The sequence below is a fragment of the Muscardinus avellanarius genome, assembly GCF_963383645.1.
Source record: "Muscardinus avellanarius genome assembly, chromosome: 6".
Lineage (NCBI taxonomy): Eukaryota > Metazoa > Chordata > Mammalia > Rodentia > Gliridae > Muscardinus > Muscardinus avellanarius.
The window spans coordinates 66,285,015-66,310,299 of NC_137791.1; the positions used below are offsets into that span (position 1 = coordinate 66,285,015).

The 25,285-nt window shown below is 36.4% G+C and overlaps 1 protein-coding gene across 1 annotated transcript in view; it reads right to left on the minus strand.

Moving 5' to 3' along the window:
• Nucleotides 1-5,477: 5,477 nt before the first annotated feature.
• The window catches only part of NUDT9 (nudix hydrolase 9), a gene marked incomplete at both ends in the record, with an annotated part of 32,554 nt that continues 12,746 nt past the window's right edge, over nt 5,478-25,285 (minus strand). The window contains 7 exons of the mRNA XM_080697841.1: nt 5,478-5,656; nt 9,649-9,733; nt 11,200-11,346; nt 13,157-13,268; nt 17,014-17,100; nt 20,170-20,265; nt 25,045-25,284. Of these exons, the coding sequence (XP_080553967.1) occupies nt 5,478-5,656; nt 9,649-9,733; nt 11,200-11,346; nt 13,157-13,268; nt 17,014-17,100; nt 20,170-20,265; nt 25,045-25,284 (946 nt within the window). The remainder of the gene's footprint in view (nt 5,657-9,648; nt 9,734-11,199; nt 11,347-13,156; nt 13,269-17,013; nt 17,101-20,169; nt 20,266-25,044; nt 25,285) is intronic.

Below are 25,285 nucleotides of genomic sequence, written 5' to 3' on the forward strand. Positions count from 1 at the left end.
TCAGCCTCCCAAGCGCAGGGATTACAAATTGCGCCACCACATCCGGCTGAACCCAGGGGCATTCTACCTCTGAGCTACACCCTCAGCCCTATTTTTTTATTCTTTTTTTTTTTTAATTTTTTTTTTTATAATTTTATTTTATTGGTGCACTGTATTCATACATCATAGTGGGATACAAACTTTTGTAGACATACATGCACACATCGCCCAGTCAACCCCCACCCGATCCCCACCCCATTCTCTCCCCATCCCTCCCTCCCATGCTTGGCTTAGTGGTTGACATCTAGTATTATAGCAATTTATCCAAAATTAACAATGATAATCTCACATCACAGTTTCATTTGTCTGATACCAAGCTTTTGATGACTTAAAGATAACATTTCAATATTTCTTTTTGCTTTCTTTCTTACCAGAGAATATTTTTTTCTTTTTTTTAGGTGAAACTATCATATATTTATTTTTCAGAAAAAAATCTATCCTGATATGGAATATGGACTCTAGATACCCAAAACAATCTCGAAGCAAAAACAAAGCTAGAAGATGTATATTTTCTGATTTCAAACCATATAAAGCTACAATAATTGAAACAGTGTAGTACTGTTCTAAAGGCAGATATATAGACCATTGGAGTTAAATACAAGCCTAGAGCTAACTTCTTCCCTATATTGTCAAGTTATTTTTGACAAGGTTTCCACGAAGATTTGGTGATGGAAATAATAATCTTTTAACTAAATATTGTTGAAACATAATAATTACATGGAAAAGAATAAAATTGGACCCTTACCTAATCCCACATACAAGTATTAACTCAAACTAGATAAAAGACCTAAATATAAATCTTAAGACTATAAACTTTTAGGAGAAAATCTGGGTGATAAAACCTCACAACATTGAAATTGGCAGTGATTTCTTGGATATGATTTCAGTGGCACAGGCAACAGAAGAATATACAAACTCCCTAAAAAATAAAAAAAAATATTGTATATCCAAAGACAATGTAAACAGAGTTAAAAGTTACTAATAGAATTGGATAAAATATTTCCAAATGCTATATCTGAAGGTATATTAATATTCCAACTAGAAATCCTAAAAATTAACAACAATAAAGTACAATTTAGAGATAGGTAAAAGACTAACATAAATAATGAATCTCCACAGATAACCAATCTTAGTTGTCTGTTGGATGGAAACTCTTGTTTCTCTGGTTCTGGTGAGTGTTACCTATTTTTTCTTTGTAGTTAATCTCTTTGAGTATTTTCTCTAGCGCTGGTTTTGAAGACATAAATTCCTTCAGTTTCTGTTTGTCATGGAAGCTTCTTATTTCTCCATCTAATTTGATAGAAAGTTTTGCTGGATAGGAAATTTTTGGCTGGAAGTTGTTTTCTTTCAGAGTTTGGAATATGTTACTCCAAGCCCTTCTGGCTCTCATGACTTGGTTTGGGAAGTCTGGAGTGATTCTAATTGGTTTGCCTCTGAATGTCACTTGGCCCTTTGCTTTTGTTGCCTTTAAGATTCTCTGCTTGGCTTCCACATTGGTCATTTTGACAATTATATGGCGTGGGGATCCTCTTCTCGGATCCTGTCTAAAGGGAGTTCTATACGTTTCCTGGATCTGTGTATCAACCTCTTGCTCTATATTTGGAAAATTTTCTGCTATTACTTCCTTGAAGAGATTGTTGATCCCTTTGGTATCACTTTCTTTTCCCTCCTCTATTCCAATTATTCTTAGGTTAGGTCTCTTAAGATGGGCCCATATTTCTTCAATGTCAGATTCCTGCTGTTGGATATCTTTTTCTAGATTAGAAACTATGCATTCATTTTTGGATTGCTCATCTTCTAAGAGCAAGATTCTGTTCTCCATGTGGTCTAATCGGTTGTTTGTGCTTTGAATTGAGGCCTTTACTTCATTAATTGCATCCTTTATCTCTTTTTGGCTCTCTCTGAGTTCTTTTCGAAGCACCTCTATTATTTCTACAGTTATTTTCCTGATTTGATCTTCTAGAAATCTCTGATTTTCTGTTTTATCAGGTTCTGATGTTGTGGGGTTGTGCACATTCATTACTTCAGTGTTATTCCTCTTTCCCATGATTTCGGAGGTTTGTGCCTTCTCTGGGTTCTTCCCTTGGGTCACTATGGCTTCACTTAAGGTGCTCTGGATCTCGAGTCTGTATTATCTCAGACCCTACTACTCCTTTACTGGGTTGTATCACAGAGTCTCCGACCCAGGGAGTCGATAGAGGCTGCTTTAAACTATGGGGGGTGCCAGGTTGCACGCTCTCCTATGGTGTGATATCTCTGCCACCACCACTCCCTCACTGGGTCAAGTCCCAGGAGGCACAATACTGGGATTTCTCCTCTGTGGCCCGCAATTTGACTCACTGTTCTTGAGTACGTAGATGTAGCTGTACTGGACTCGGTGAATTCACTGCTGCTGCCGCCGCCGGTGGCAATATGGCGCCTCTGCCACGCCCTCGGCCATGAGGCTGGCGTATTTTTTCTTCTCTGGTTTTGGTTTCCACTCTGAATCCCTGCAGCGTGTGCTGAGCTCCGCCACTGGGAGCTTTAAATGCTGTCTGCGCCGAAAGATCCCGCCTGGCTGTTCCGCATCGGCTCACCTCGGCTTGCTGTAGCCGTCCGCTGAGTTCGCCGCTGCCGCCGGCAGTATGGCGCTGCTGCCGCGTCCTCGGGCGCGTGTGTCTCCTCTGTGGCCCTGAGCTCTGTTCTCAATCCGCTTTCTCTCTGGAGCCTGGTGGTTTTTTTGTTTTTCTGGTGATGGTGTTTTCTGGCTATGAAAGGCGCTCTTTTTGTGGTAATGGAGATTGGTTGTTAGGGGGACTCTTAAGCCCCGCTCTTCTCGGTCGCCATCTTCCCGGAAGTCTATTCTTTATTTTTTTTAAACAGGGTCTCACTAAGTTGCAGAGGGCCTAAGTAGCTGAAGCTGGCCATGAACCTGGGATTCCCCTGTCTCAGCTTCCCAAGTACTAGGATTACAATCATGCACCAACGTGCCTGACGTGAAATTTTTTTTTTCTTTTAGAGATATTTATTAAAATAAGTTAACAGAAGCTGGGTGCGGTGAGACCCTGTTTCAAGATAAAGAATAAAAAAGAGGGCTGGGGGTGTAGCTCAAAGGTAGAATGCCCCTGGGTTCAAGCCCTAGTACCACCACACACAAAAAATTATCTCTAAGATATAAGAAAAACAAATGCAAAAGGAATATTACCTAGTGATAAAGGACCTTATGTTCCTTCAGGAAGGTCTTATACTAAACATCTTAATCTGGTTTTTTCCTATTACAGATGGTGCTGGATATTTACAGTTATCAGAATATTATTTGCTTCGATGTTATCTATGGCTGGTGGAGGCTTCATCACTTTGCAAACTCTCTAGAAGTTACAGTGGAAATTCTAAAATGCCACAAAGAATCTATGATCAACAATGTGCTTTACTCATATTTTAAATAAAAATTTAATAGAATCTAATGTCTTTATTAATTTCAGTTCAAGCATATCAAAACTATTAAAGATAAAGAAATGTCACTTTTCATAAAATTGCTCCAACTTTGAGAGCTTTTATAAATAGTTTCAGTTTTGAAGGTTTCTAGTCAATGCCAGAAAGAAGCAATTTCTTCCTGCCAAACAGAAAAAGTGTAAGTCAGCTCCTTCATGCTGGAAGGTTACCCAGCATGAGAGAATCAATGAGCAGTTCCTCATGACATATCATTGCCACCAAGGATTTTTCAATTTTAAAAATTATCAAGATAGGCACAGTGGTGCATTCCTGTAATCCCAGTATTTGGGAGGATGAGATAGGAGGATCACGGGTTCAAGGTCAGCCTCCATAAGTAAGTGAAACCCTCAGTAAGACTCTGTTTCAAAATAAAAAATGAAATAGGGCTGGGGGAACAGCTCAGAGGTAGAATACCCCTGGGTTTAATCCCCAGTAACACACACACACACACACACACACACACACACACACACACACAAAAAGATTAACATCATACATAAGCCTCATAATGTAACTCTTCCAAAAGGATCCAAGTTATCCTTAAATCAAATATTCCACTATTTTCAGCAAAACTTGGTTACACTAAGGGCAAAAGAGCCACCTCTCAGTTCAGTTCAGGCTTACTACCAAAAAAAGTTTTGACATCAAATCAACAAAGATCAAAACAAACAAAAAGAACACTTTTATAGTCCCTTAATCCTAGTTCTGCTCTCCAGCTGCAGAGGTTGTTTAGGGAAACTAAACCTTTTCTTTAGAGGTTCTATTTTTAGTCCAACTGGAATGGAGGGTTGAGCCCATTCGTCACTCTGACAGGAGTTAATACAATGGGACTTTGCAATGGTTGCCCTCAGCCAGAACGTGATATACATGTAGTGCTGTCAAAATAGTGTTACTTCTCTTTCCTCATCCTTGCTTCCAAGAAACCCTAAGACCAACCTCTATTTTCCTCTATGACATATATTTGTCATGCATCTCTCAAAAATCTACTTCAATCCTTAACATTCGCTTCCTAAAAGGGGGTTCCTCACAGTGACCCCCCTCTGTTCCTGCCTGATTTCAATTCCTTTCTACATCTATTTTTAATTGACTTATGACATATAATAGTTACTGCAGAGTGAAACTCCATTAATTACTGATTTCCTGGACACTTTTTTTTTTTTTTTGGCACTGGGGATTAAGCCCAGGGGCATTCTACCTCTGAGCCCAGTCGTTTTTTTAAATTTTGAAACAAGGCCTAAGTTGCTGAGGGTCTGGAAGCTGGCCGTGAACCTGTGATTACAGTTGTGCATCACCACACCCATCTTCCTGTATGTATTTTTTTAAATCCAGAATTCTGAAAATGAAAATATGATCTTATTTGTTTATACTGACTTTTATTGACTAAAATAACTGAAATTTCCCCATGAGACAGATGACTCAAAGTCAAAAATACAAAGTTTTCACTTTTGAAATCAGTTTCAACAAGATCATTTAAAGCAAAAATGTCAAGCGAACAGTTTAAAGAAAACCCAGATTAGACATTATATATATCCAGTGGTGGCACTCCTCAAAAAGGAGTCTGCTATAGGAACATCCTTCAGGCCCAAGATGATCAGTGGGAGGGAAAGAACAACAGACAAGAACTAGATAGAAAGCAGAAGTTACAGCCAGTCAGCGATTTATTTTTATTCTAATTACAATTCTTCAAAGAGTGTCACTTATTTAAATTTGGTTTAAGTCATGCTTTAATAGAATACATACAAAATATAACTATTTCTAATCCCTCTGACCAGAAAGCTAAAAGTTCTGTGTTCTATTCAATGATATTTACTCATTTTATTCTGGAATTCCAAACATTTGGAGTGAAAAAACCCACTTCCACCCGACCCACCCTGCCGCCCTGTTAGAGTGGGAGTTCTGTGCCACTGCCTTCTTCTCAGCACATGTTCCTTGCCTGGCTGGCCTCTGGCTGGCGTGGAGACCACAAGCTATGACCCATGGCAGCCAGCTTCAGAGTCCTCACTCCAGTGCGCGTCTCGCTTCTCTGTCACAAGCTTGATGAATTGAGAATGGCTGGCATAAAGCTTGAGTTTATCACTGATGTCCACCCATTTCACTTTTCCAGCATCATCTCCAGCTTCCAGGGTAAGACTGTCCATTATTTCACCTGGTCACCAAAAATGTAAAACACCATCAAAAAAAGAAATTCACTTTTTTATCTTTTTCAGCATAACTACATCTTCAAGTACTCTTACTAAAAGTAATCTTAAATCATTAATGTATTAGGTAACAAGCTGAATTAAAAACCAAAATATTCTAAAATACCCAATTTTTAATAAATTCCTAAATTTTAGGTGGTAGCACCAATAAGAAAGCTTTTCTCGAATATTGTCTTTAAAAGAGAAATTATGTTAAATGAGTGTAATCTCTTACATCAAAATAAATTTCAGCGGGATTACACACACACACACACACACACACACACACACACACACACACACATATATATTTTTGGTGGTACTGGAGGTAGAACCCAGGGGCTTTTCTAGGCTATACTCCCAGACCTATTTTATACTTTATTTGGAAACAGGGTCTCACTAAGTTGCTGAGAGCCTCACTCAGCAGCTGAGGTTAGCTTGGAACCTGTGTGATCCTCCTGTGTCAAACTCCCAAGTGCTGGGATTACAAGTGTGTGCCACTACACACAGAATTTTCAGCAGAATTAAAGACTAAAATTTTTTTTTAAATACAAATAGCCGGGCATGGTGGTGTACGCTTATAATCCCCACACTTGGGAGGCGGAGATAGGAGGATCGTGCAGGTTCGAAGCCAGCCGCACTGGCTTAAGAGACCCTGTTTCCAAATAAAAAGTATAAAATAGGTCTGGGAGTGTAGCCCAGAGGTAGAAGGGCTTCCAGGAACTCCAGTACCACCAAAAGAATAAAAATTTAAAAAAAAATACAAATAAAGCTGGGCGTGGTGGTGCATGCTTATAATACCTGCGCTTGGGAGGCTGAGGCAGGAGGATCATACAGGTTCAAAGCCAGCTTCAGCTACTTAGTGAGGCTTTCAGCAACTTAGTGAGACCCTGCTTCCAAATAAAATATAATATAGATCTGGGAGTATAGCCCAGAGGTAAAACACCTCTGGGTTCCACCACCAGTACCACCAAAAAAATAAATAAATATAAATAATTGGTGACAAAAGGTAAGTGGACTTTTCTAAGTATAATACCAAACCTGAAACCATAACTTTGTATATTTTAGTTATAATTATTAAAAATAAAAAACAAGTACTTTCCATCACTGTTAGAAATGTAAAGGGCATATTTCTATAGGACAATGTGACAGTATTCATCAGGTGCTTTTAGGAAGTAATCCTTGCTAAACATGGTGGTGCACACTTGTAATCCCAGTACAAGTATCTGGGATTCTCTCTTGGGAAGCTAAAACAGAAGGATCACAGGTTCGTGGCCAGCCTCAGCTATTTAGTGAGGTCCTCCACAACTTAGTGAGGCCCTGTTTCAAAATAAAGAATAAAAAGATAGGGCTGGGGGTTTAGCTCAGAGATAAAATGCCCCTAAATTCCATCCCCAGTATTGAAAAATATAAAAGTAAATGCGCCTCAATAAGCATTCATTCAATATATATCAGAGTGCCTCTTGTACATCAGACTCCATCCTAGGCACTAAAAAAATAATAACAATCCAGCAATTTGAAGAATTTCTCCAAAGGAAATAGAGGCAAACCTGCTTTCTTCTTTAAATCATCTATTTTCTAAGTAATTTCTAGTTACAGTTACCTGTGTAATAATTATCTTTATAATGAGATAATAAAACTACTGCATAAGAGAAAAGAACAAATCCAGTATTTTAGCATTAGGTTTCTAAATTCCAATGCTAAATCGATCCTCAATACAACATCCAACTCTCTTCAGAAAAACAATTAAAAAGTGATCCTAAAACCAAAAGTTAAACTCAAGTACCAGATTATCTATCTATGTAAGTTCCTATAAAATCAAGGTTTTTTTTTTTTTTTTCCAGAACTAATAATGTCTAGAAAGTTTTTTATTCACCCCTCTGGTCACTTAATAAACTAGACAAAATAAAACTTTAAAAAATTTAAAGAGGAATTGGTATGTTGGCGCATACTACTCTCATTAACCTACTTGAGACCCTGTTTGAAAATAAAAATAAAATAGGGCTGGCAGTGAAGCTTGGAGGTTGAATCCTCCTTGGTTTAATCCCCAGGACCACAGATACACATACAATAAAAAACTTAAAAGAAAAATGTTCTGATTTTGAGAGTTCAGGAGTCATCACTCCATCCACAAGAAAAAAGCTGACTGAAAATTAACAATTCTTCTATTCAACAGAGAAATGAGGCCACAGAGCTTTCAGTAGGGAAAAGGGGAAAGTAAGCACTCTGAAGACTGCCCAGAGCACACTGCCTTCATAGAAATTTATTTTACCAAGGCCAAACCAACCTGGGGGGGGGGGGGGATGGAAATACCAATTCCAGGCCCCTCTGGCCTTCCTATCTTCTAAGGATGGGAGGAAGAGGAAGAGAAGCTGAGATGTATCTGTGGAGGTTGCATCCCCGAGGGCACAGGCTATGAAAGACTAAGACCCAATCACAGGATTCTCCTAAAACTCCCCTATCCCTAATGCTTACCATAACAGAGGATATGTCCAAAGGATATATCTCAGAGTTTATGAAGTCTCTGGAGAAGCCCAAAGGTAATGGGAGATAAAAACAAGGACACTAGAGAAAATTATAGTCTGATTCCTATAGCTAGCCCAACTCCTAGGAAATCAAACATAAAACCTCACGCTAAAAGCCCATTTGCTGTAATTCCTTTTACCAAATAAACCATGTCCAGCTTTCATAATGCACCGCAAGGTAAGCTAGAAGGTCAAAAATAGGAAAAGGAGCTGAGCATGGTGGTGCACGCTTGTAATCCCAGCATTTGGGAGGCTGAGACAGGAGGATCTCAGTTTGCGTACAGCCTGAGCTACTTAGTGAGGTCCTTGGAAACTCAGTGAGACCCTGTTTCAAAATAAAGAATAAAAAGTAGGGCTGGGGGTTAGGGGTGTAGCTCAGAGGGAGAATGCCCCTGGGTTCCATCCCCAGTACTACAAAAATAAAAAAAGAGAGAAAGGTCTGAAGGTAGGCTAAAAAACCTAAAGCACAAAGCAAGCATTAGAACCAGACTCAGAACTGAATCAGAATGGAAACTTAGCCAGACTGGGTGTAGCTCAGTAGTAAAAGTAGTAAAGTAACCCTGGGTTCAATCCATAGTACCACACAGACAGACAGACAGACAGACAGACACACACACACACACACACACACACACACACACACACACACGATAGCTGATTTCCCCTTTCTTTTTATAATAATAGATTTGACTCCAATAAAGTAAATTCCACAAACCAGAAAAAAACAATAATTTAAAATTTTTTTATTACTTGGAATGTTTTTGTTATTGTTTTGTGCTTTCATATCATATGTTTATTATAAAAATTTCAGATTGTAAGATAAATCTAAATCATATTTCCTTTATTACTGCCATACTTTCCAATCCAAATTCCTAGTTGTTTTTGTTTTTGTTTTACATAAATAGAATTATACTATATAATATGAAAATTATCACACTATTTTAGACTATAAACCAAACCTTCATTTCATATGCTACCAATGGATTAGAGAAATTTTAGTCACTAGTAATAACACTTTTGAGATTTCATTCTATGTATTCTTTTAATATCAACAACTTTGCATTTATAAAACTGGAATGCAGCCAGGCATGGTGGTGCACGTTTGTAATCCCAGCATTTGGGAGGCTGAGACAGTAGGATCGTGGTTCGCGGCCAGCCTCAGCTACTCAGTGAGGCCCTTTGCAACCCAGTGAGACCCTGTTTCAAAATAAAGAACAAAAAGTAGGGCTGAAGGTATAGCTCAGAGGTAGAATGTCCCCGGGGTTCCAACCCCAGTACCCCCAAAATAAATAAATAAATAAAGAAAGAATGCTAAAAATCCATACCTAATGGATTAAAATGCTACAATAGTCCAGATAAAATTGTGCCCTAGAAGGCTGTTAGGCTTAAACTGATCCTTCAATTTCAGCCAGTAATAAATAGAAGTATAAAATTACCTGTCTCGTCATGGTAGTTCACAGCTTCTGTCTCCATCCATGCATTATCTGTGTTTCGAGGATCATCAACATACCCCTTATATATCTATTTTTAAAAGGAGGCAGATAAAAAAAGATCAGTGTGAAATGGAAATAGGTAAAACAGTTTAAAGCATATTATTTTCACTAGATTCAGAAATGTAAAACCTGTAAAACAGTTTCTGAACATACTTAATACTGCTAAACCTTATGCTTAAAAATTAACAGTAAATGTGTTTTCTTACAATTTTTTTTTCAGTAATGAAGGTTGAACCTAGGGGCATTCTACCTCCAAGCTACACCCCCAGCCCTATTTTTAATTTTTTATTTTGAAAAAGGGTCTCATTATGTTGCAGAGGGCCTCATTAAGTAGCTGAGGCTGGCTGAGAACCTGTGATGCTCCTGTCTCAGCCTCCCAAGTACTGGGATTACAAGTGTGTACCACCACATCCAGCTAAGAAATTCTAATTCTGGAAAGAAAAAACAATTGAAATGAAAGGTAACCAAAAAAAAAAAGAAGAAGAAGGAGAAGGAGAAGGAGAAGAGAAGGAGGAGAGGGAGAAGAGACGAAAAAGAAAGAAAGAAAAGAAAACATTCCTTTCCTTATTAGTAGTGCACATATGCCTTCTAAGTAAGGTATTTTGTTAAAATACACAGAGTATATGGACAAAATAATCATGCCACTTAAGTGATCATCAACCAGAAAAACTCTGTAAAACAATTTAAAATGTAAATGGCCTTTTAGAGAGAGCTGCCTTTTCACATTCATGCCAAAAAAAAGGCTTTCTGTTGGAGCTTATTCATCACACAAGCTCATAGTAAGTCTAAAGAAAAACTAAGAAGAAAAGAAATAAATGACAAAATAGAAATCTATTAACAGTGAATATCTACAACTTGTTTTCATGAATAATATAGTCCATATATGTAAGAAAAATACTTTATGTAGAGAAGATTCTACCAGATTTCCAGATAACCTTTCAGTCATTTTTCATTAACCCACAGGACTAAATTTCTAATTAGGACCACCATTTCTTTCTTTTCTTTTCTCTCTCTCTCTCTTTTTTTTTTTTTTTTGTTGTTGTTGTTTGTTTTTTTGTTTTTTGGTGGTAGTGGGAATTGAACCCAGGAGCTTTCTTTTTAAAATTTAATTTTTATTTTTTTATTTTTTTATTTATTTATTTATTTATTTTTTTTGTGTGTGTGTGTGTGTGTGGTACTGGGGTTCCTGGAAGCCCTTCTACCTCCGGGCTACACTCCCAGACCTATTTTATATTTTTGAAACAGGGTCTCTTACGCCAGCGTGGCTGGCTTCGAACCTGCGCGATCCTCCTGTCTCTGCCTCCCAAGCGCGGGGATTACAAGCGTGCGCCCCCATGCCCGGCTTAAAATTTAATTTTGAAACAGGATCTCACTAGGTTGCTAAGAGTCTCACTACTTGCAAAGACTGTTCTTGAACCTGTGATCCTCCTGTCTCAGCCTCCCAGGTACTAGGATTACAGGCGTGCGCCACACTCAGCTAGGACCATTTCTTACCACTAGATGTTCTTGACTGAAGAGCTTGTGCAACTGTTGCTCTATTTCTCTCTTTTCAGCACTAGATTTCTGTAAGGAGTTAAGAGCTTCCTCACCAAATTCTCTTTTCAGTGTGGCACTGATTTTCTCTCCTGGATCTACCATCCCCTAAATGTCAAATTAAAAAAAGAGAGAGAGAGACAGTAATAAGCTTTTCTTCAACAAATATTTATTGTGAGATACAGTGGACATTTATTATTCTATCTGCCCACAATCGTGGTCCCCATTCCTCTGTGATAACCATTTCTCTAAGCCTCTGTTTCTTGTAGAAGCAGCCAATAAATATTCTCCTATATTGGGCCAAAATGATCAGTCCAAAGTTAACTTACGGCAAACTGAACCAATCAAATTCATTTCCTGATACTTTCCAAACTCAACTAAAGAAAGAATACTTGGGGCAAGAAAGAACACATCAAATTGATTCTTTCCCTATTCTTCCTTCCATTCCAGCCACACAGACATCCTCAATGTTCCCAGAAAAAACCAGGCCTTTCCCCCTGGACAACTACTTGTGTCCAGTTGGGTTTCCTTCAGATGTCCACATGGTTCACTCATTCACTTCCTTTGAATCTTTACTCAAACGTCTCCTGCTCTAAATCTATAATTGTGAACTTTCAAATACTTCCTGGTCCCCTACCTTGCTTCAGTTTTTTCTTAATACTTATGCCCTTCTAACAAAAAATATATTTAACTTATTTATCTTATCTGTATATCCCATTGGAAATGTGAGCACCAAAAGACAGGGATGTTTCTTTGTTGCTCTGTTGAATCCTCAATGCTTAAAATATTAGCCAATAAAAGGAAGACACTAGGTGAATAGCTTTCAAAATTATACCAAAGACAACAGGTGCCTTGTTGATCAGAATATCAGATGACAGCAATGATACAAAATCCTATGATAAAACTAGACATTTTAGTGTTATACTTAGCATGAAGTCTCATCATTTAAATTACAGTAACTGACCTAACCTTTCACCTGTCAGCTAAGATCTGTAAGTCCATTCTGTTTTTATTCTAAAAATTATTTTTGCAGATAGTATACGTCCGAAGAATTATCCTCACATCAAACAATCTTCATTTTATAATAAGGCATAAAATATAAAACTTTCTACCATATACACTATACATATTTTTAAAAGTCACTCCAAATATCTCATTGGCATTATGTTCAAACTACTATTAAGGTTTTTTTAAACTATAAGGAAAGGTAAATAGTAAATGTATTCTTTTTGTTATGTCTAAAGTAATCAGAATTCAACAAATAATGCTAAAAATGTTACCTGGGGCTCAGAATAGTGGTTGAGATGGGACCCCACATTAATAAGTGCCTACTATCTATCAGCTATTGATATGCTAGCAAAAGCATCTGAGGAGGTAGAGATGATTCCATTTATTTTAAAGATGAGGGCTTGACATACATATCATCCAGCTGCAAGGAGAAAGGCCAGAACACATCTATATCCAAAATCCATTTTTCCCCCAAAGATGTTAGAATTAGACTCAGACTCTTTTTTTTTTTTTTTCCCTTTTTCCTTTTGCTTTTCTGGGGATGGAACCCAGGAGCATTCTACCTCCAAGCTACACCCCCAGCCCTAATTTTCCAGTCTTTTTTTATTTTTGAAACAGGGTCTCACTGAATTGGGAAGAGTCTTGCTAAGTAGCTGATTCTCCGGTCTCCGCCTCCTGAACACTGGGATTACAAGCATGAGCCACCATGCCTGGCCTGCTCAGACAGACTCTTAGTAACCTTGTTTCCTATACTTGTTAGTGACAATGATACTTCATTTCAGTGATGAAAGATAATTAGAATGGGAAGAAACTGAAGCAAAATAGAGTAGCAAAGATCCACACACAATAACCTGTAATAAAGCAACTAAAAAGAACATAGTTATTAACTTGATTTCATTGTAATGCTCACCCCTGGAATTGCCCACTCTCCGCAGTCTTTCCTTTTTATTGCAACAAACTGTAAGATATGTTTCCCAGAAACAGGGTGGGTGATTTTGTTTCCACTGCCATCCCTTTTCCACCTGTGAACAATAATGTAAGATCATAAATGATTTAGAACAAAGACCAAGGTTCTATTTCAAGCCTAAGACAAATTTTAAAAATTATTCTTTATAACAGGATATATATATATATATATGAAGAGGATTGCAGTTCGCAGACAGCCTCGGCTACTTAGTGAGGCCCTCTGCAATTCAGTGAGACTGTTTCAAGATAAAGAATAAAAATCAGGGCTGGGGCTGTAGCTCCTAGGTAGAAGGCCCCTGGGTTTGACATCTAGTACCGCAAAAATAAATAAATAAATAAATAATAAAAATTATAAAAAAGAAAAGACCTGGAAATATATTTAACAAAATATAAACATTCAAAAAATCATGTGATATAGTTTCAACTGATGTCTAAAAGCAGTTTTTTTCCATCTTCATGTCCTTCCCTCTGCATTTAAAAAAACCCTCCATCCTTTAAGTTTATGTTTTCAATTGATTTACATGGTTCAAAAAGTATCAAGGCAACATTAATTTCAAAATACACTTTTTCTGGCCAGGCGCACGCTTGTAATCCCCGCGGTTGGGAGGCGGAGACAGGAGGATCATGCAGGTTCAAAGCCAGCCTCGCTGGCTTAAGAGACCGTTTCCAAATAAAAAATACATAAATGGGTCTGGGAGTGTAGCCTAGAGGTAGCAGGGTTCCATCCCCAGTAACACCAAAAAATAAAATAATAATAATAATAATAATAATAATAATAATAATAATAAATAATACTTTTTCTAACCACATCTTCTTTCCCAGAGATGTTGATAAATCTCCCTTCTTCCCCTCTCTAACCTCTACCCTATCAACCTTCACCCCAAATTTTAAGTACTCTTCAAATGACCTCTTAGGTAAAGATTTTGAAATCCCAATAATAAATCAAAAAGAAACTTGATGATCTAATCATCACTCTGGATGGGACCCAATAAATTATACTCATTTGGATATGAGTCCAAATTTCTTTATACAGTAGTTGACTATCATATCTAACCCCAAATTCTTTCCCTGAAAGAGCTCACAGACTAGAAGTAGAGCTCAGTGAACAAATTATAAGATAGAGTGACAGTGTGACGAGTAGAATAAATAGCTTAAGTCAAAATCTGTGTCTAAGATGGCAGACAGAAAAATAACATTAAAAAAAGCAATAACATGTTCAAGAAACTGAGTATCTATGAGAGGTCTGGTACTGCGGGCATCGAAGAAAAACATGGGGATGCGAAGTAGGCAAAGGGTTGGTTGGTTGGTTGATTGATTGATTGTGGTACTGAGAATTAAACTCAGGGGCATGCTACCTCCAACCTATGCTATAAGCCCTATTTTTTTATTTTGAGACAGGGTCTCACTAAGTTGCAGAGGACTCACTAAATAGCTGAGGTTGTCTACAAACCTGCGATCCTCCTGTCTCAGATCCCAAGTGTGCATCACCACACTCAGCTAAGGCCAAGGGTGTATATGACAGAATTTATCTATTTTATCTGCTTTAGAGATTCAGAGAATATGTTTAAGAAAGATAAAGCAATAGTAAATTTGGATTTTATAAGCTCACTCATTTGACACAGGTAGAGGTTGATTTGAAGGGAAGCAAGACTAGAGGCAAGACCAGCTAAAAGGCTATTACCATAATCTGGGTAAAAGAGCAAAAAGGTCAGGAATAAAAGCAGCAAAACCGTGACAATGAAGTGAGGACAGGTATTTTTAAATCCATTTATATAGGACTTACTACATACCTACAGTAAGGTATTCTAAGTGCTATTAAGTGCTTTAATGTATGCATCCATTTAAGCTTCAAAACAACAGTATGAAGTAACTGTATTATCTTTATTTTACAGATATGAAAAACATCAGATAAACCGCCCAAAACTGCAGTGTTAATAAGGGTGTAAACTAAGATATGAACCCAGGCAATCTGGTCCCAAAATCTACGCCCTTAACCAGTATTGCTATATAATGAAATAAAAATGCAGGATGATTATGATTAAAATAAGAGGAGAGGCAAGAAGGCAAATGATGGCTCTGTTCACTCATAAACATCCACTGGCACCTACTAAACATCACATGTAAGGAACTGGGGATGAATGGATGGATGGACAGATGGACAGATGAATGTACAGATAAGGTAAAACTTCAGGTGAGATAAAGATTCTTTTTGGTAGGAAATTGAGACAGCTAGTAAGAGAGTAAGTCAGATTCTTTACTCTGATTCATGATTAACAAAGGGCGTTCTAAACATGATTTGGCTTACCAGATAAGCCTGCTGTTCTGAAACCTTCAATGGTTCCAGTTTATACTTCTTAACCTTGCCATTTAATATCTTCCACAGTAGAACTGCACAAAAATCAATTTCAAGTTCCTTATAAAACTATAACACATATAATTATGTAAAGTACATAATATTTTGTAATGATAATAAATTACCATGTTACTGGACTACATATTTACTATAGTATACTTTTATCACTAAGAGTATATTCCTTCTATGTATTAAGAAAATTTTTCTGTAGAATAATAAGCCATGTTATACCAGCAGCAGTCTCATAAATCTTATGTTTACTATGTTTCTTGAGTGCATCAAGAAGCCATGTCAAATAATTGACTTTGAACTCACACTTTTTTTTTTTTTTTTTTTTACGGTAATGGGGATGGAACCTAGGGGCATTCTACCTCCAAGCTACACCCCCAGCCCTATTTTTTATTCTTTATTTTGAAACAGGGTCTCACTGAATTGCAAAGGGCCTCATTAAGTAACTGAGGCTGTCTTTGAACCACGATCATCCTGTCTCAGCCTCCCAAATGCTGGGATTACAAGCATGTGCCACTATGCCCGGCTAGAGTTCACATTTTTTAGTATGCTCTAAAGTACCTATTCAATGCTGAAAACAAATAATCAACAAATATCCAGTGAATTAACTTTACTCAGATGTTTACTCATATAATATATAGCTACAGCTTTATACTTACATTGTATCATTTTAATTCTACATAAATTGCCTTTAAAATACAAATTACATTTATGTGTATGTATATGTATATATACATGTGCATATGAATATACATACTCAAATTCCCTTTAAAGCCAGACGTGGTGGCTCATACTTGTAATCTCAGTACTTGAGAAGCTTAGACAGGAGGATTGCAGGTTCATAGCCAACTTCAGCAATTTGGTGAAGCCCTATGCAACTAAGTGAGATACTATTTCCAAATAAAATAATAAAATAGGTCTGGGGGTATAGCTCAAAAGTAGAGCACTCCTGGGTTACATCCCAGCACCACACAAAAAAAATTCCCTTTAAAATACAAATTATAGCCAGGCATGGCGGTGCACACTTGTAATCTCAGTACTTGGGAGGATGAGACAAGAGGATCACAGGTTCGTGGCCAGCCTCAGCTACTTAGTAAGGCCCTCTGCAACTTAGTAAGACCCTGTTTCAAAATAAAGTATGAAAAATAGGACTGGGAGTTTAGCTTAGAAGTAGAATGCTCTAGGTTTAATCCCTAGTACTACAAAAAATAAAATACAGATTATGTTTGTGTGTGCATATGTATAAATACATGCATATGTAAGTATATATACATATGAACAACCAATATTCATGCAGAAATATACAAATACATAGGTATACATATATACATACATGTATGTGAATTCACACACACACACACACACACACACACACACACACACACACTTATTGTCTGTATTTTTCTCTTTTCTCCTGAAAAGTTTCATTTGATTCTTACCTGGTAATAATGGGATCGGCAGCATGATTTGGGCCCCATCGCCCTAAAAGCCCCCGGCCAACCAGTCCTGTCCGCCCTGCAGGATTTCTTAGGGGAAAAAACAAAGTCAATTGAATGTATTCATCTTTTTTTAGCCCAACTTGATACAGCCCAAAAGAAAGTACTACAAGCAATAAGAGAGAAATCATATTTCTTTCAAATAATCAAAAATCTAACAGCCTTATCATACCTGGCACTGAAATCACATCTCATTAGACTATTACATAGTTTTCTTTGGCACACATCTTAAACTTTGGACTTGATCCATAGAGAGGATCTCAGTTCCAAAGTGGATCTATAATATAAGAATTTGTCTCCAGAGGCTTTCTACCTCTGGGCTATACTCCCAGACCTTTTTTTTTTTTAATATTTTATTTGGAAACAGGATCTCACTAAGTAGCTGAGGCTGGCTTCGAACTTGTGTGATCCTCCTGTCTCAGCCTCCCAAGCGCAGGGATTACAAGCGTGCGCCACCACGCCCGGCAGTTCCCACCTATTCTAAATTCAAAATAGAATCCTACTAGATTCCTAAATGCTGTGTACCTAATCATCTCTCTCTACAATGGTTCATCATTAAGGATACCATATTTCTCTTCACTCTCTTATTAGCCTTTTCCCACTCCACTCTCTTATAACCCTCCCCACTAAAGTACTTTATAGAAGTATACATATGGGGGGGTACTGGGGATTGAACTCAGAGGTACACTACCTCTGAGGTACACCCCAGTCCCTTATGATTTTTGTTTGAAACAAAGTCTTACTAAGTTGCTGAGGGTCTTGCTAAATTGCTGAGGCTGGCCTCAAACGTGTGATCCTCCCAAGTACTGAGAATATAGGTGTGCACCACCATACCTGACTTTTATGTTATATTTTTAAGTCTACTTTTCCTCAGTGGGTTCTGGGTTTTTATTATCACTACAATATATTGTAACATATAGCTTGATATCAGTATTACTTACTAGTTCATAGATTTCAGGTATACTAAAATCCAATGTAATAAAAACTGCCAATTTCTTTTAACATGTCATAATCCAATGTTAAGAAAATAAATCTGTCAGATAAACTTATCAACATATTTGTGCCTGGGTCACTGTATCCCAGTCAACATTCTCTAAATGTTAAATTTCTATTATGTACCAACAAAAGGTCCTCATCTGTAGTTTTGCCTATTTAAATACTTTTTGTTCTCTCACTATATGAAAGTAAATAAACAGCTAACTTAACTTCCCCTTTAGCCATCTCTTTTCATCTGTTCTTCCCTATGACTATAATTAAAACTGAAATTCCTGTGTGTGCATGCGTGCGTACTTGCGTGTGTGTGTGTGTTACTGGGGTTTGAGCCCAGGAACACTAGACCACTGAGCTATTCCTTAAGCCCTTTTTTTTTTTTTTAGTGGTACTGGGGGTGGAACCCTGAGGCTTTCAACCTCCAGGCTATACTCCCAAATGTATTTTTATATTTTATTTGGAAACAGAGTCTCACTAAGTTGCTGAGAGCCTCACTAAGTAGCTGAGGCTGGCTTCGAACCTGTGTGATCCTCCTGTCTCAGCCTTCCAAGTGCAGGGATTGATTACAAGCGTGTGCCACCATGCCCAGCTCATTTTTTATTTGAGACAAGGTCTAAGTTGCTGAGGCTGGCCTTGAATTCGCATTCCTCCCATCTCAGGCTCCAGAGTTGCTGAGATTACTGGTGTTTTATATTGTTTTATACTAGTCCCAGAAATATTTCAGTAAGACTTTAGATATAAGAAGACAAGATGGCTGGCCAGCTAATGATAATTCTTTTCAAATTTACAGAAGAAGGGGCAGGAAAGGCAACAGCCATATTTTATTCCATAAAATAGAACCTCTGAATACAAATGATCAAAGCCAAAATTAAGAAAGAGTATTAGCTTTTATAGATGACCAGGCTTATAACCTGTGAACTGGAAACTATGGAATAGACATATAGAGACTATCCTGTGGCCCAAGAAGCAGAAAAAATTTTTTGTAGAGAGGAGAACGAATCTAACGCATAGAAAAGCAGAGAAGAGGCAGAAGGTCCTGGTGGAGTCCCAACTTCACCTTCCTAGAGCTAGGTACTCTGGGTTCCCCAGGAAAACATTGTAGCCTTAAAATAAATTTTACCTATCGATCAGACAAATTAGAATGAACTAGTTTTGGTTACAATCTTAAGTAAAACAATCTTTTTTGGCTCTGCTGCCTTTTACGTGTGTACCTATCCTTTCATATATCATATGTAAAATAAAAGGAACAAGTCCAATCTAAGAGTCTTATTGAAAAGGCTCAATAACATAAAAAAGTGAGTAAGTTATAAGAAAGAGTTTAGCAAAACTGACTGACCAGTTTAGAATGAGAGGAACATTATCACCATTTTCTTGTCCTAAAGAAACTAATAACAATAATTGCAATATTTCTATAAAGTGATAACCATAATTGTAATTCTTTTTATTTTATTTGGACATGCTACTTTTATTTTTTAAGAAAAATTTTAGAGTTGTACAGAAAAATAATTTTTAAAAGTACAAAAAGAGCCAGGCATGGTGGCACATGCCTGTAATCTCATTACTTGGGAGTCTGAGAGAGGATGGCAAGTTCATGGCCACCCTCAACAACTTAGCAAGACTCTGTTTTAAAATAAAAAATAAAAAGTATTGGGGGTGTAGCTTGGAGGTAGAACACCCCTGAGCTTAATTCCCAATACTAAATAAGAGAACAACAAAGTCTAAAAGTATAAAAAGAACCTTAATGTTAAAATGATTGGGTTAATTTTATTCTTAGTTTTATGTTTAGATAAATTCTTACTTTGAAGCATTATACCACTTAGTAAGCAACTACAAAAAATATAATTTTCAATCTTTTCACCTGTTCATTTATTCAATTATTTCTACCATCTAGATAAAATTACAAAAAGATGGGTTTGAATCCTGCTCTGCCATGTACTAGCTGTATACAAATTGCTCATATTCTTTCCTAGCTGTAAAATGTAAAAGCATCTACCCTCACAGTTTTATAAAGATTTAGATTGCATTCATATGATCATACAATAAATGTTAACTTTCTTTTCTACTTTTTGAAGACCCATTATTGTACAATGCTCCATTCCCAATACCTACCTAGGTCTTCCATTTTCAATTTCATACAGGCCATTCTGACTTTTTCTCTCAACGTGTCCATCCTTTTCATTAAATTTAGGAGAAAAGTTACTTTCACTGTAATGAGAACACCAATGCAAAACAAGAAATAATGATTCAGTACTACCAATAGCTTAATAATATAAGCCAATCTGTTATTCATAAGCAATATTCCTGAAAAAGTACATGTTAAAGGGTCTTTTTTTTTTTTACTTACAAATGCACCTTATTCCTTAAAAAATAGAGAGCTAAGGGTGGGAAAACGTTTTAACTAAAGCATTACAAGAATGTGTATTATTAATAGACTTACTCAGTTCTCTCAGAGGGACTACTGGCAGAACTACTGAAACGTCTCTCACATGCTATACAAAATGTCTACATTGCTATCAGCAATAAAGAATTATCTGTGGGCACATTATTACTTATTTCAATGTAGTTTCAAAAGTAAGATTCATTCTGATAATCTTGGTGTTTCTACTACTTCAAAGTAATTTTAACTTCTCCAAATGTATTCTGATTAGTATTATCAAAGTAAACTCAAAATAATAAAGTCACCCCAAAATTAGAAAATAACTATGATGTAGATTAAAAATAGACTTTTGCTGGAAATGTTCTAAATCTTGGCCTGGGTTATGGTTATATAGAAAAACAAATCAAATTTTACTGAGCTGCATTTGCACACTTGAGAAATGTGTATTTTACTGCACTGATATCATGTCTCATCAAAAGTGTGTTTAAAATGGATATATAAGTATACTTTCTTCACCCCATAAAATCATTGATATAATTGTGCTGATGGTGAATAAAAAGAGTTGCCTGGCACTGGATAGTTATTGGGCAAGTTACCATCACTTTCATTTTTTTTTCTTGCTTAAAAATTCCAATAAGTACAGAAATATTTGTGCTCTGTTTTGAAATTAATGTTCAATTTGGATGATTTAGACATTGTCTCAAGATTTCTAACCAATCTACCACCTAATACATAAATATTAAAATATAAAATGATAAAAAACATGAAATTATAAAATATTCTTTTTATTTCTGTGGTACTAGAGATTGAACCCAGGGGTATTCTACCTCTGAGCTATACCCCCAGCCCTGTTTTCATTCTTTATTTTGTTCTTATTCCTTATTTTGAAACAGGGTCTCACTAAATTGCTAAGGCTGGTTGGGAATCTGCAATCCTTCTGTCTCAGCCTCCCAAGTACTGGGATCACAGGGTGTGCCACCACGCCCAGCTAAAATATTCTTTTTTGTTTGTCTTAGCATTCTTTAATGAGCCTTATCCATAGTAATTAAATATTGCTAGGATCATTGCAAAACAGTAATTTCTAACTGTATTTTTCTTTCTACATTCAATGGTTGACATTCTGCTATCAAGAAAAGTTTCAAGCCAGGCATGGTGGCACACACCTGTATTATCAGTTCTTGGAAGGCTGAGTCAGAAAGATCACAGATATAAGACAAGCCTCAGCAATTTAGCAAAACTCTTAGTAAATCCTCAGTAAAATAAGAAAGACCTTATTTCAAAATAAAAAATAAAAGACTGAGCAGAGTTACAATATTCTTGAGACTCTAAGAATTCACCATTAAAAATATGAATAGAGCTGCAAATGAAGAATTAGCATTAGTAATAAAGCTTAATTTTGATGAAATAAATTGAAAGAAAATATGTTCAATCTTCCTCTATTTCCAAAGTTACAAACATTATATTTAAATAAAAACATTATATTTAAATAAAGTAAGAAAATCTTAAGTCAAAATTAAATAAGAATGGCCGGGCGTGGTGGCGCACGCTTGTAATCCCTGCGCTTGGGAGGCGGAGACAGCAGGTTCGAAGCCAGCCGCAATGGCTTTGGAGACCGTTTCCAAAAAATTTTTAAAAATTAAAAAGTATAAAATAGGTCTGGGAGGGTAGCCCGAAAGCAGAAGGGCTTCCCGGAACCCCAGTACCACAAAAAAAAAAAAAAAAAAAAATTAAATAAGAATAAATCCATGAAGTTTAACAACCTAATAAACTAATACTGGATCTATCCAATTAACATTTTTTTCTCTTTAACTGACCTTGAAAGACAACTATTTGTGAGGAAAAAAGTTTAACCAATGAACAAAAATTTTTAAATTTCTGAAACTAGGATGGCAGTTCAGCAAAGTAGTTAAGAGAATGAATTCTGGAGTTACTATCTTCAGTACAAACTATACCATCTACTAGCTTTGTGAACATAAAAGGATGAACATTTTATGCTTCCTTTTTTTTTTTTTTTTTTTTTTTTTGTGTGTGTGTGTGTGTGTGTGTGTTACTACTGGGGATGGAACCCAGGGACATTCTAACTCTGAACTTCATCCCCAGGCTGATTTATTGTTCTTTATTTTGAAACAAGGCTTCACTCAGTTGTGAAGGGCCTCACAAATTGCTGAGGCTAGCCATGAACCTGTGATCCTCCTGTTTCAGGCTCCCAAGTACTGAGATTACAAGCGTGTGCCACCACACCTGGCTTTTTTTTTTTTACATGCAATCATTGCGCATATTTATGAGGTACATGTGATAATCCAATATATAGAACTGTAATGATCAAATTAGAGCAATTAACATTTTCATTTCCTTAAACAGCTATCATTTCTTTGTGTTGGGAACCTTCAAATTCCTCTCTTCTAGTTTTTTATAAAATATATAATAAATTATTGTGAACTATAGTCACCTTACCATGATATATAACATTAGAACTTATTCCCTTTATGTAATTGCATTTGATACCAGTTGCCCAATCTCCCCACTAACCCTTCCTAACTTCTAGAAACCACTATTTTAACCCCTACTTCTATGAAATCTTTTGTTGTTGTTGTTGTTGTTGTTGTTTAGTTTCCACATGAGAGAGAACACGCAGTGTTTGCTTACTGCATTTTTTTTATGTACAGAGATGACTCTGCCTTCCAGAATGGTTACTAGAATAAAACAATGCTTATATAAAACATATAGTACAGTGCCTGGCTCACAGTTAATACATTAAAAAAGAAACTATTATTACCATTACCAAATGCTCTCATTCATGTAGAATCTAACAAAGTTATCTCATAGAAGTTAAGAGTACAATGGAAGTTACCAGAGGATGGAAAAAATAGAGGAAAGAAGGGATGGGGAAAGGTTGGCCAATGGGCGCTTATATTACAGTTAGATAACAGTAAGCTCTGGTGCACTATTGCACAGTAAAGTGACTATACACATCAATACATACTACATATTTTAAAAAGCTGGAAGAAAATCTTTTGAATGTTTTCACCATAAAGAGGATAAATTTTTAAGAAGCTAGATATGTTTGACCTAGTTTAAACATAATTATATACATGGATCAAAATATCACATGGTACCCAGTTTTTATGTTTTATGTGTAAATTAAAAAGTAAATCTAGCTAGGGATGTAGCTTAGCAGTAGAGCACATTCTTAACAATTCCCAACACCATGGTAATAATAATTATTATATAGCTAATATAATTAACATAATAATTATTATAAGTATAAATTGAATTATATAATTAAATTGGTGTCATTATTACTTTTTTTTTTTTTATCTAGGTATGGTGGCACACACCTATACTTCTAGCTATTCCAGAGGCTGAGAGAGGAGGACTGTATGCTAAAGGAAGCCTGGCAACTTACAAAGACCCTATCTCAAATTGAAAAATTTTTTTAAAAAGAGCTGGGAGCCAGGCATGGTGGCGCACGCTTGTAATCTCCGTGCTTGGGAGGCGGGGACAGGAGGATTGCACAGGTTCGAAGCCAGCCACTCTGGCTTAAGAGACCCTGTTTCCAAATTTAAAAAAAGTATGAAAATAGGTCTGGGAGTGTAGCCCCGAGGTAGAAGGGTTTCCAGGAACCCCAGTACTACCAAAAAAAAAAAAAAAAAAAGAGCTGGGAATGTAGCTCATTCTTGCCTAACATATGTGAGACCCTGAATTCAATCCTCAGTACTACAAAATAATAACTATTTTCATAATGAAAAAACTCTATCATTATATTATTAAAAGAAACACAGCACAGTAGATAAAAATAGAGATGTTGATCAAAGGATATAAAGTTTCAGTTACAAAGGATGAATAAATTAGAAAGATCTAAGGTATATAGATTACTGACCATTACTAATAATACTGTACTTAAAATTTTCTGAAAGACAATAGCAAATATTCTTAACCACACCAAAAAAGAAAAGGTAACAATGTTAGATGATAAATATGACAATTGATTTTATGGTGGTAATCAATACACAATGTATACATATGTCAAAACCTTAAGTTGTGTACCTGAAATATGTATAATTTTCATTTGTCAATTATACCTTGAACAAAAGGAACGTAAAAATGTGAATCAATACAGCACTTCTAAGAATTCAGTCAAAATATTTTTGCAAGTCTCAGTCTCTCTTTCTCTCTATCCCTTTCCTATTTTTTCACACTGATTTAATTTCTCATCATTCTTTTCTTAATAATCTGGAAAAAAAAAGCCTGAGAAATATTTTTAGTACTTCAAATATAAATCTGGCTGTGTTGGAAAATAACCACAAAAGATTGACAACCCAAACAGAACACAGGAAAACATACTACCAGCTGTTATTTCATAACAAATACCTGTTATTTCATATCAAAATAGATTTACCTATTGGGAAAAATCCTCAAAAACCACCAAAAGAATAAATAAATATGAACTGTTTAGCTCTGGCAAAAATTGCAGCAAATACAGAATGAGTTATAACAAAGTCAAGAATAGATAAAAATGATTTTTCTAATGTCAAAAAATATTAGAAATACAACCACCACCTTCACTAAAACTCTTACATCCACCTAGTGACCAGTTATTTGCTCACCTGATCTGAGGATCTGCCCACCTGGGGCCAGCCAGGACAGAAACTGCAGTATATTCCACAGGGTTATAGTCTTGCCACTCAACAAGCCAGCCCACTTTCTCATTAGGAACCTGACTTCGTTCAACTTTTGAACCTGGGTAAGGAGATGTCCGAGCCTTGTTGTGGGAATTCTCTTTGGCACCATTAGAACCAGACATGATGTTGGAGTTACGGTGAAACCAGCAGGATAAAAGTGAGTTTC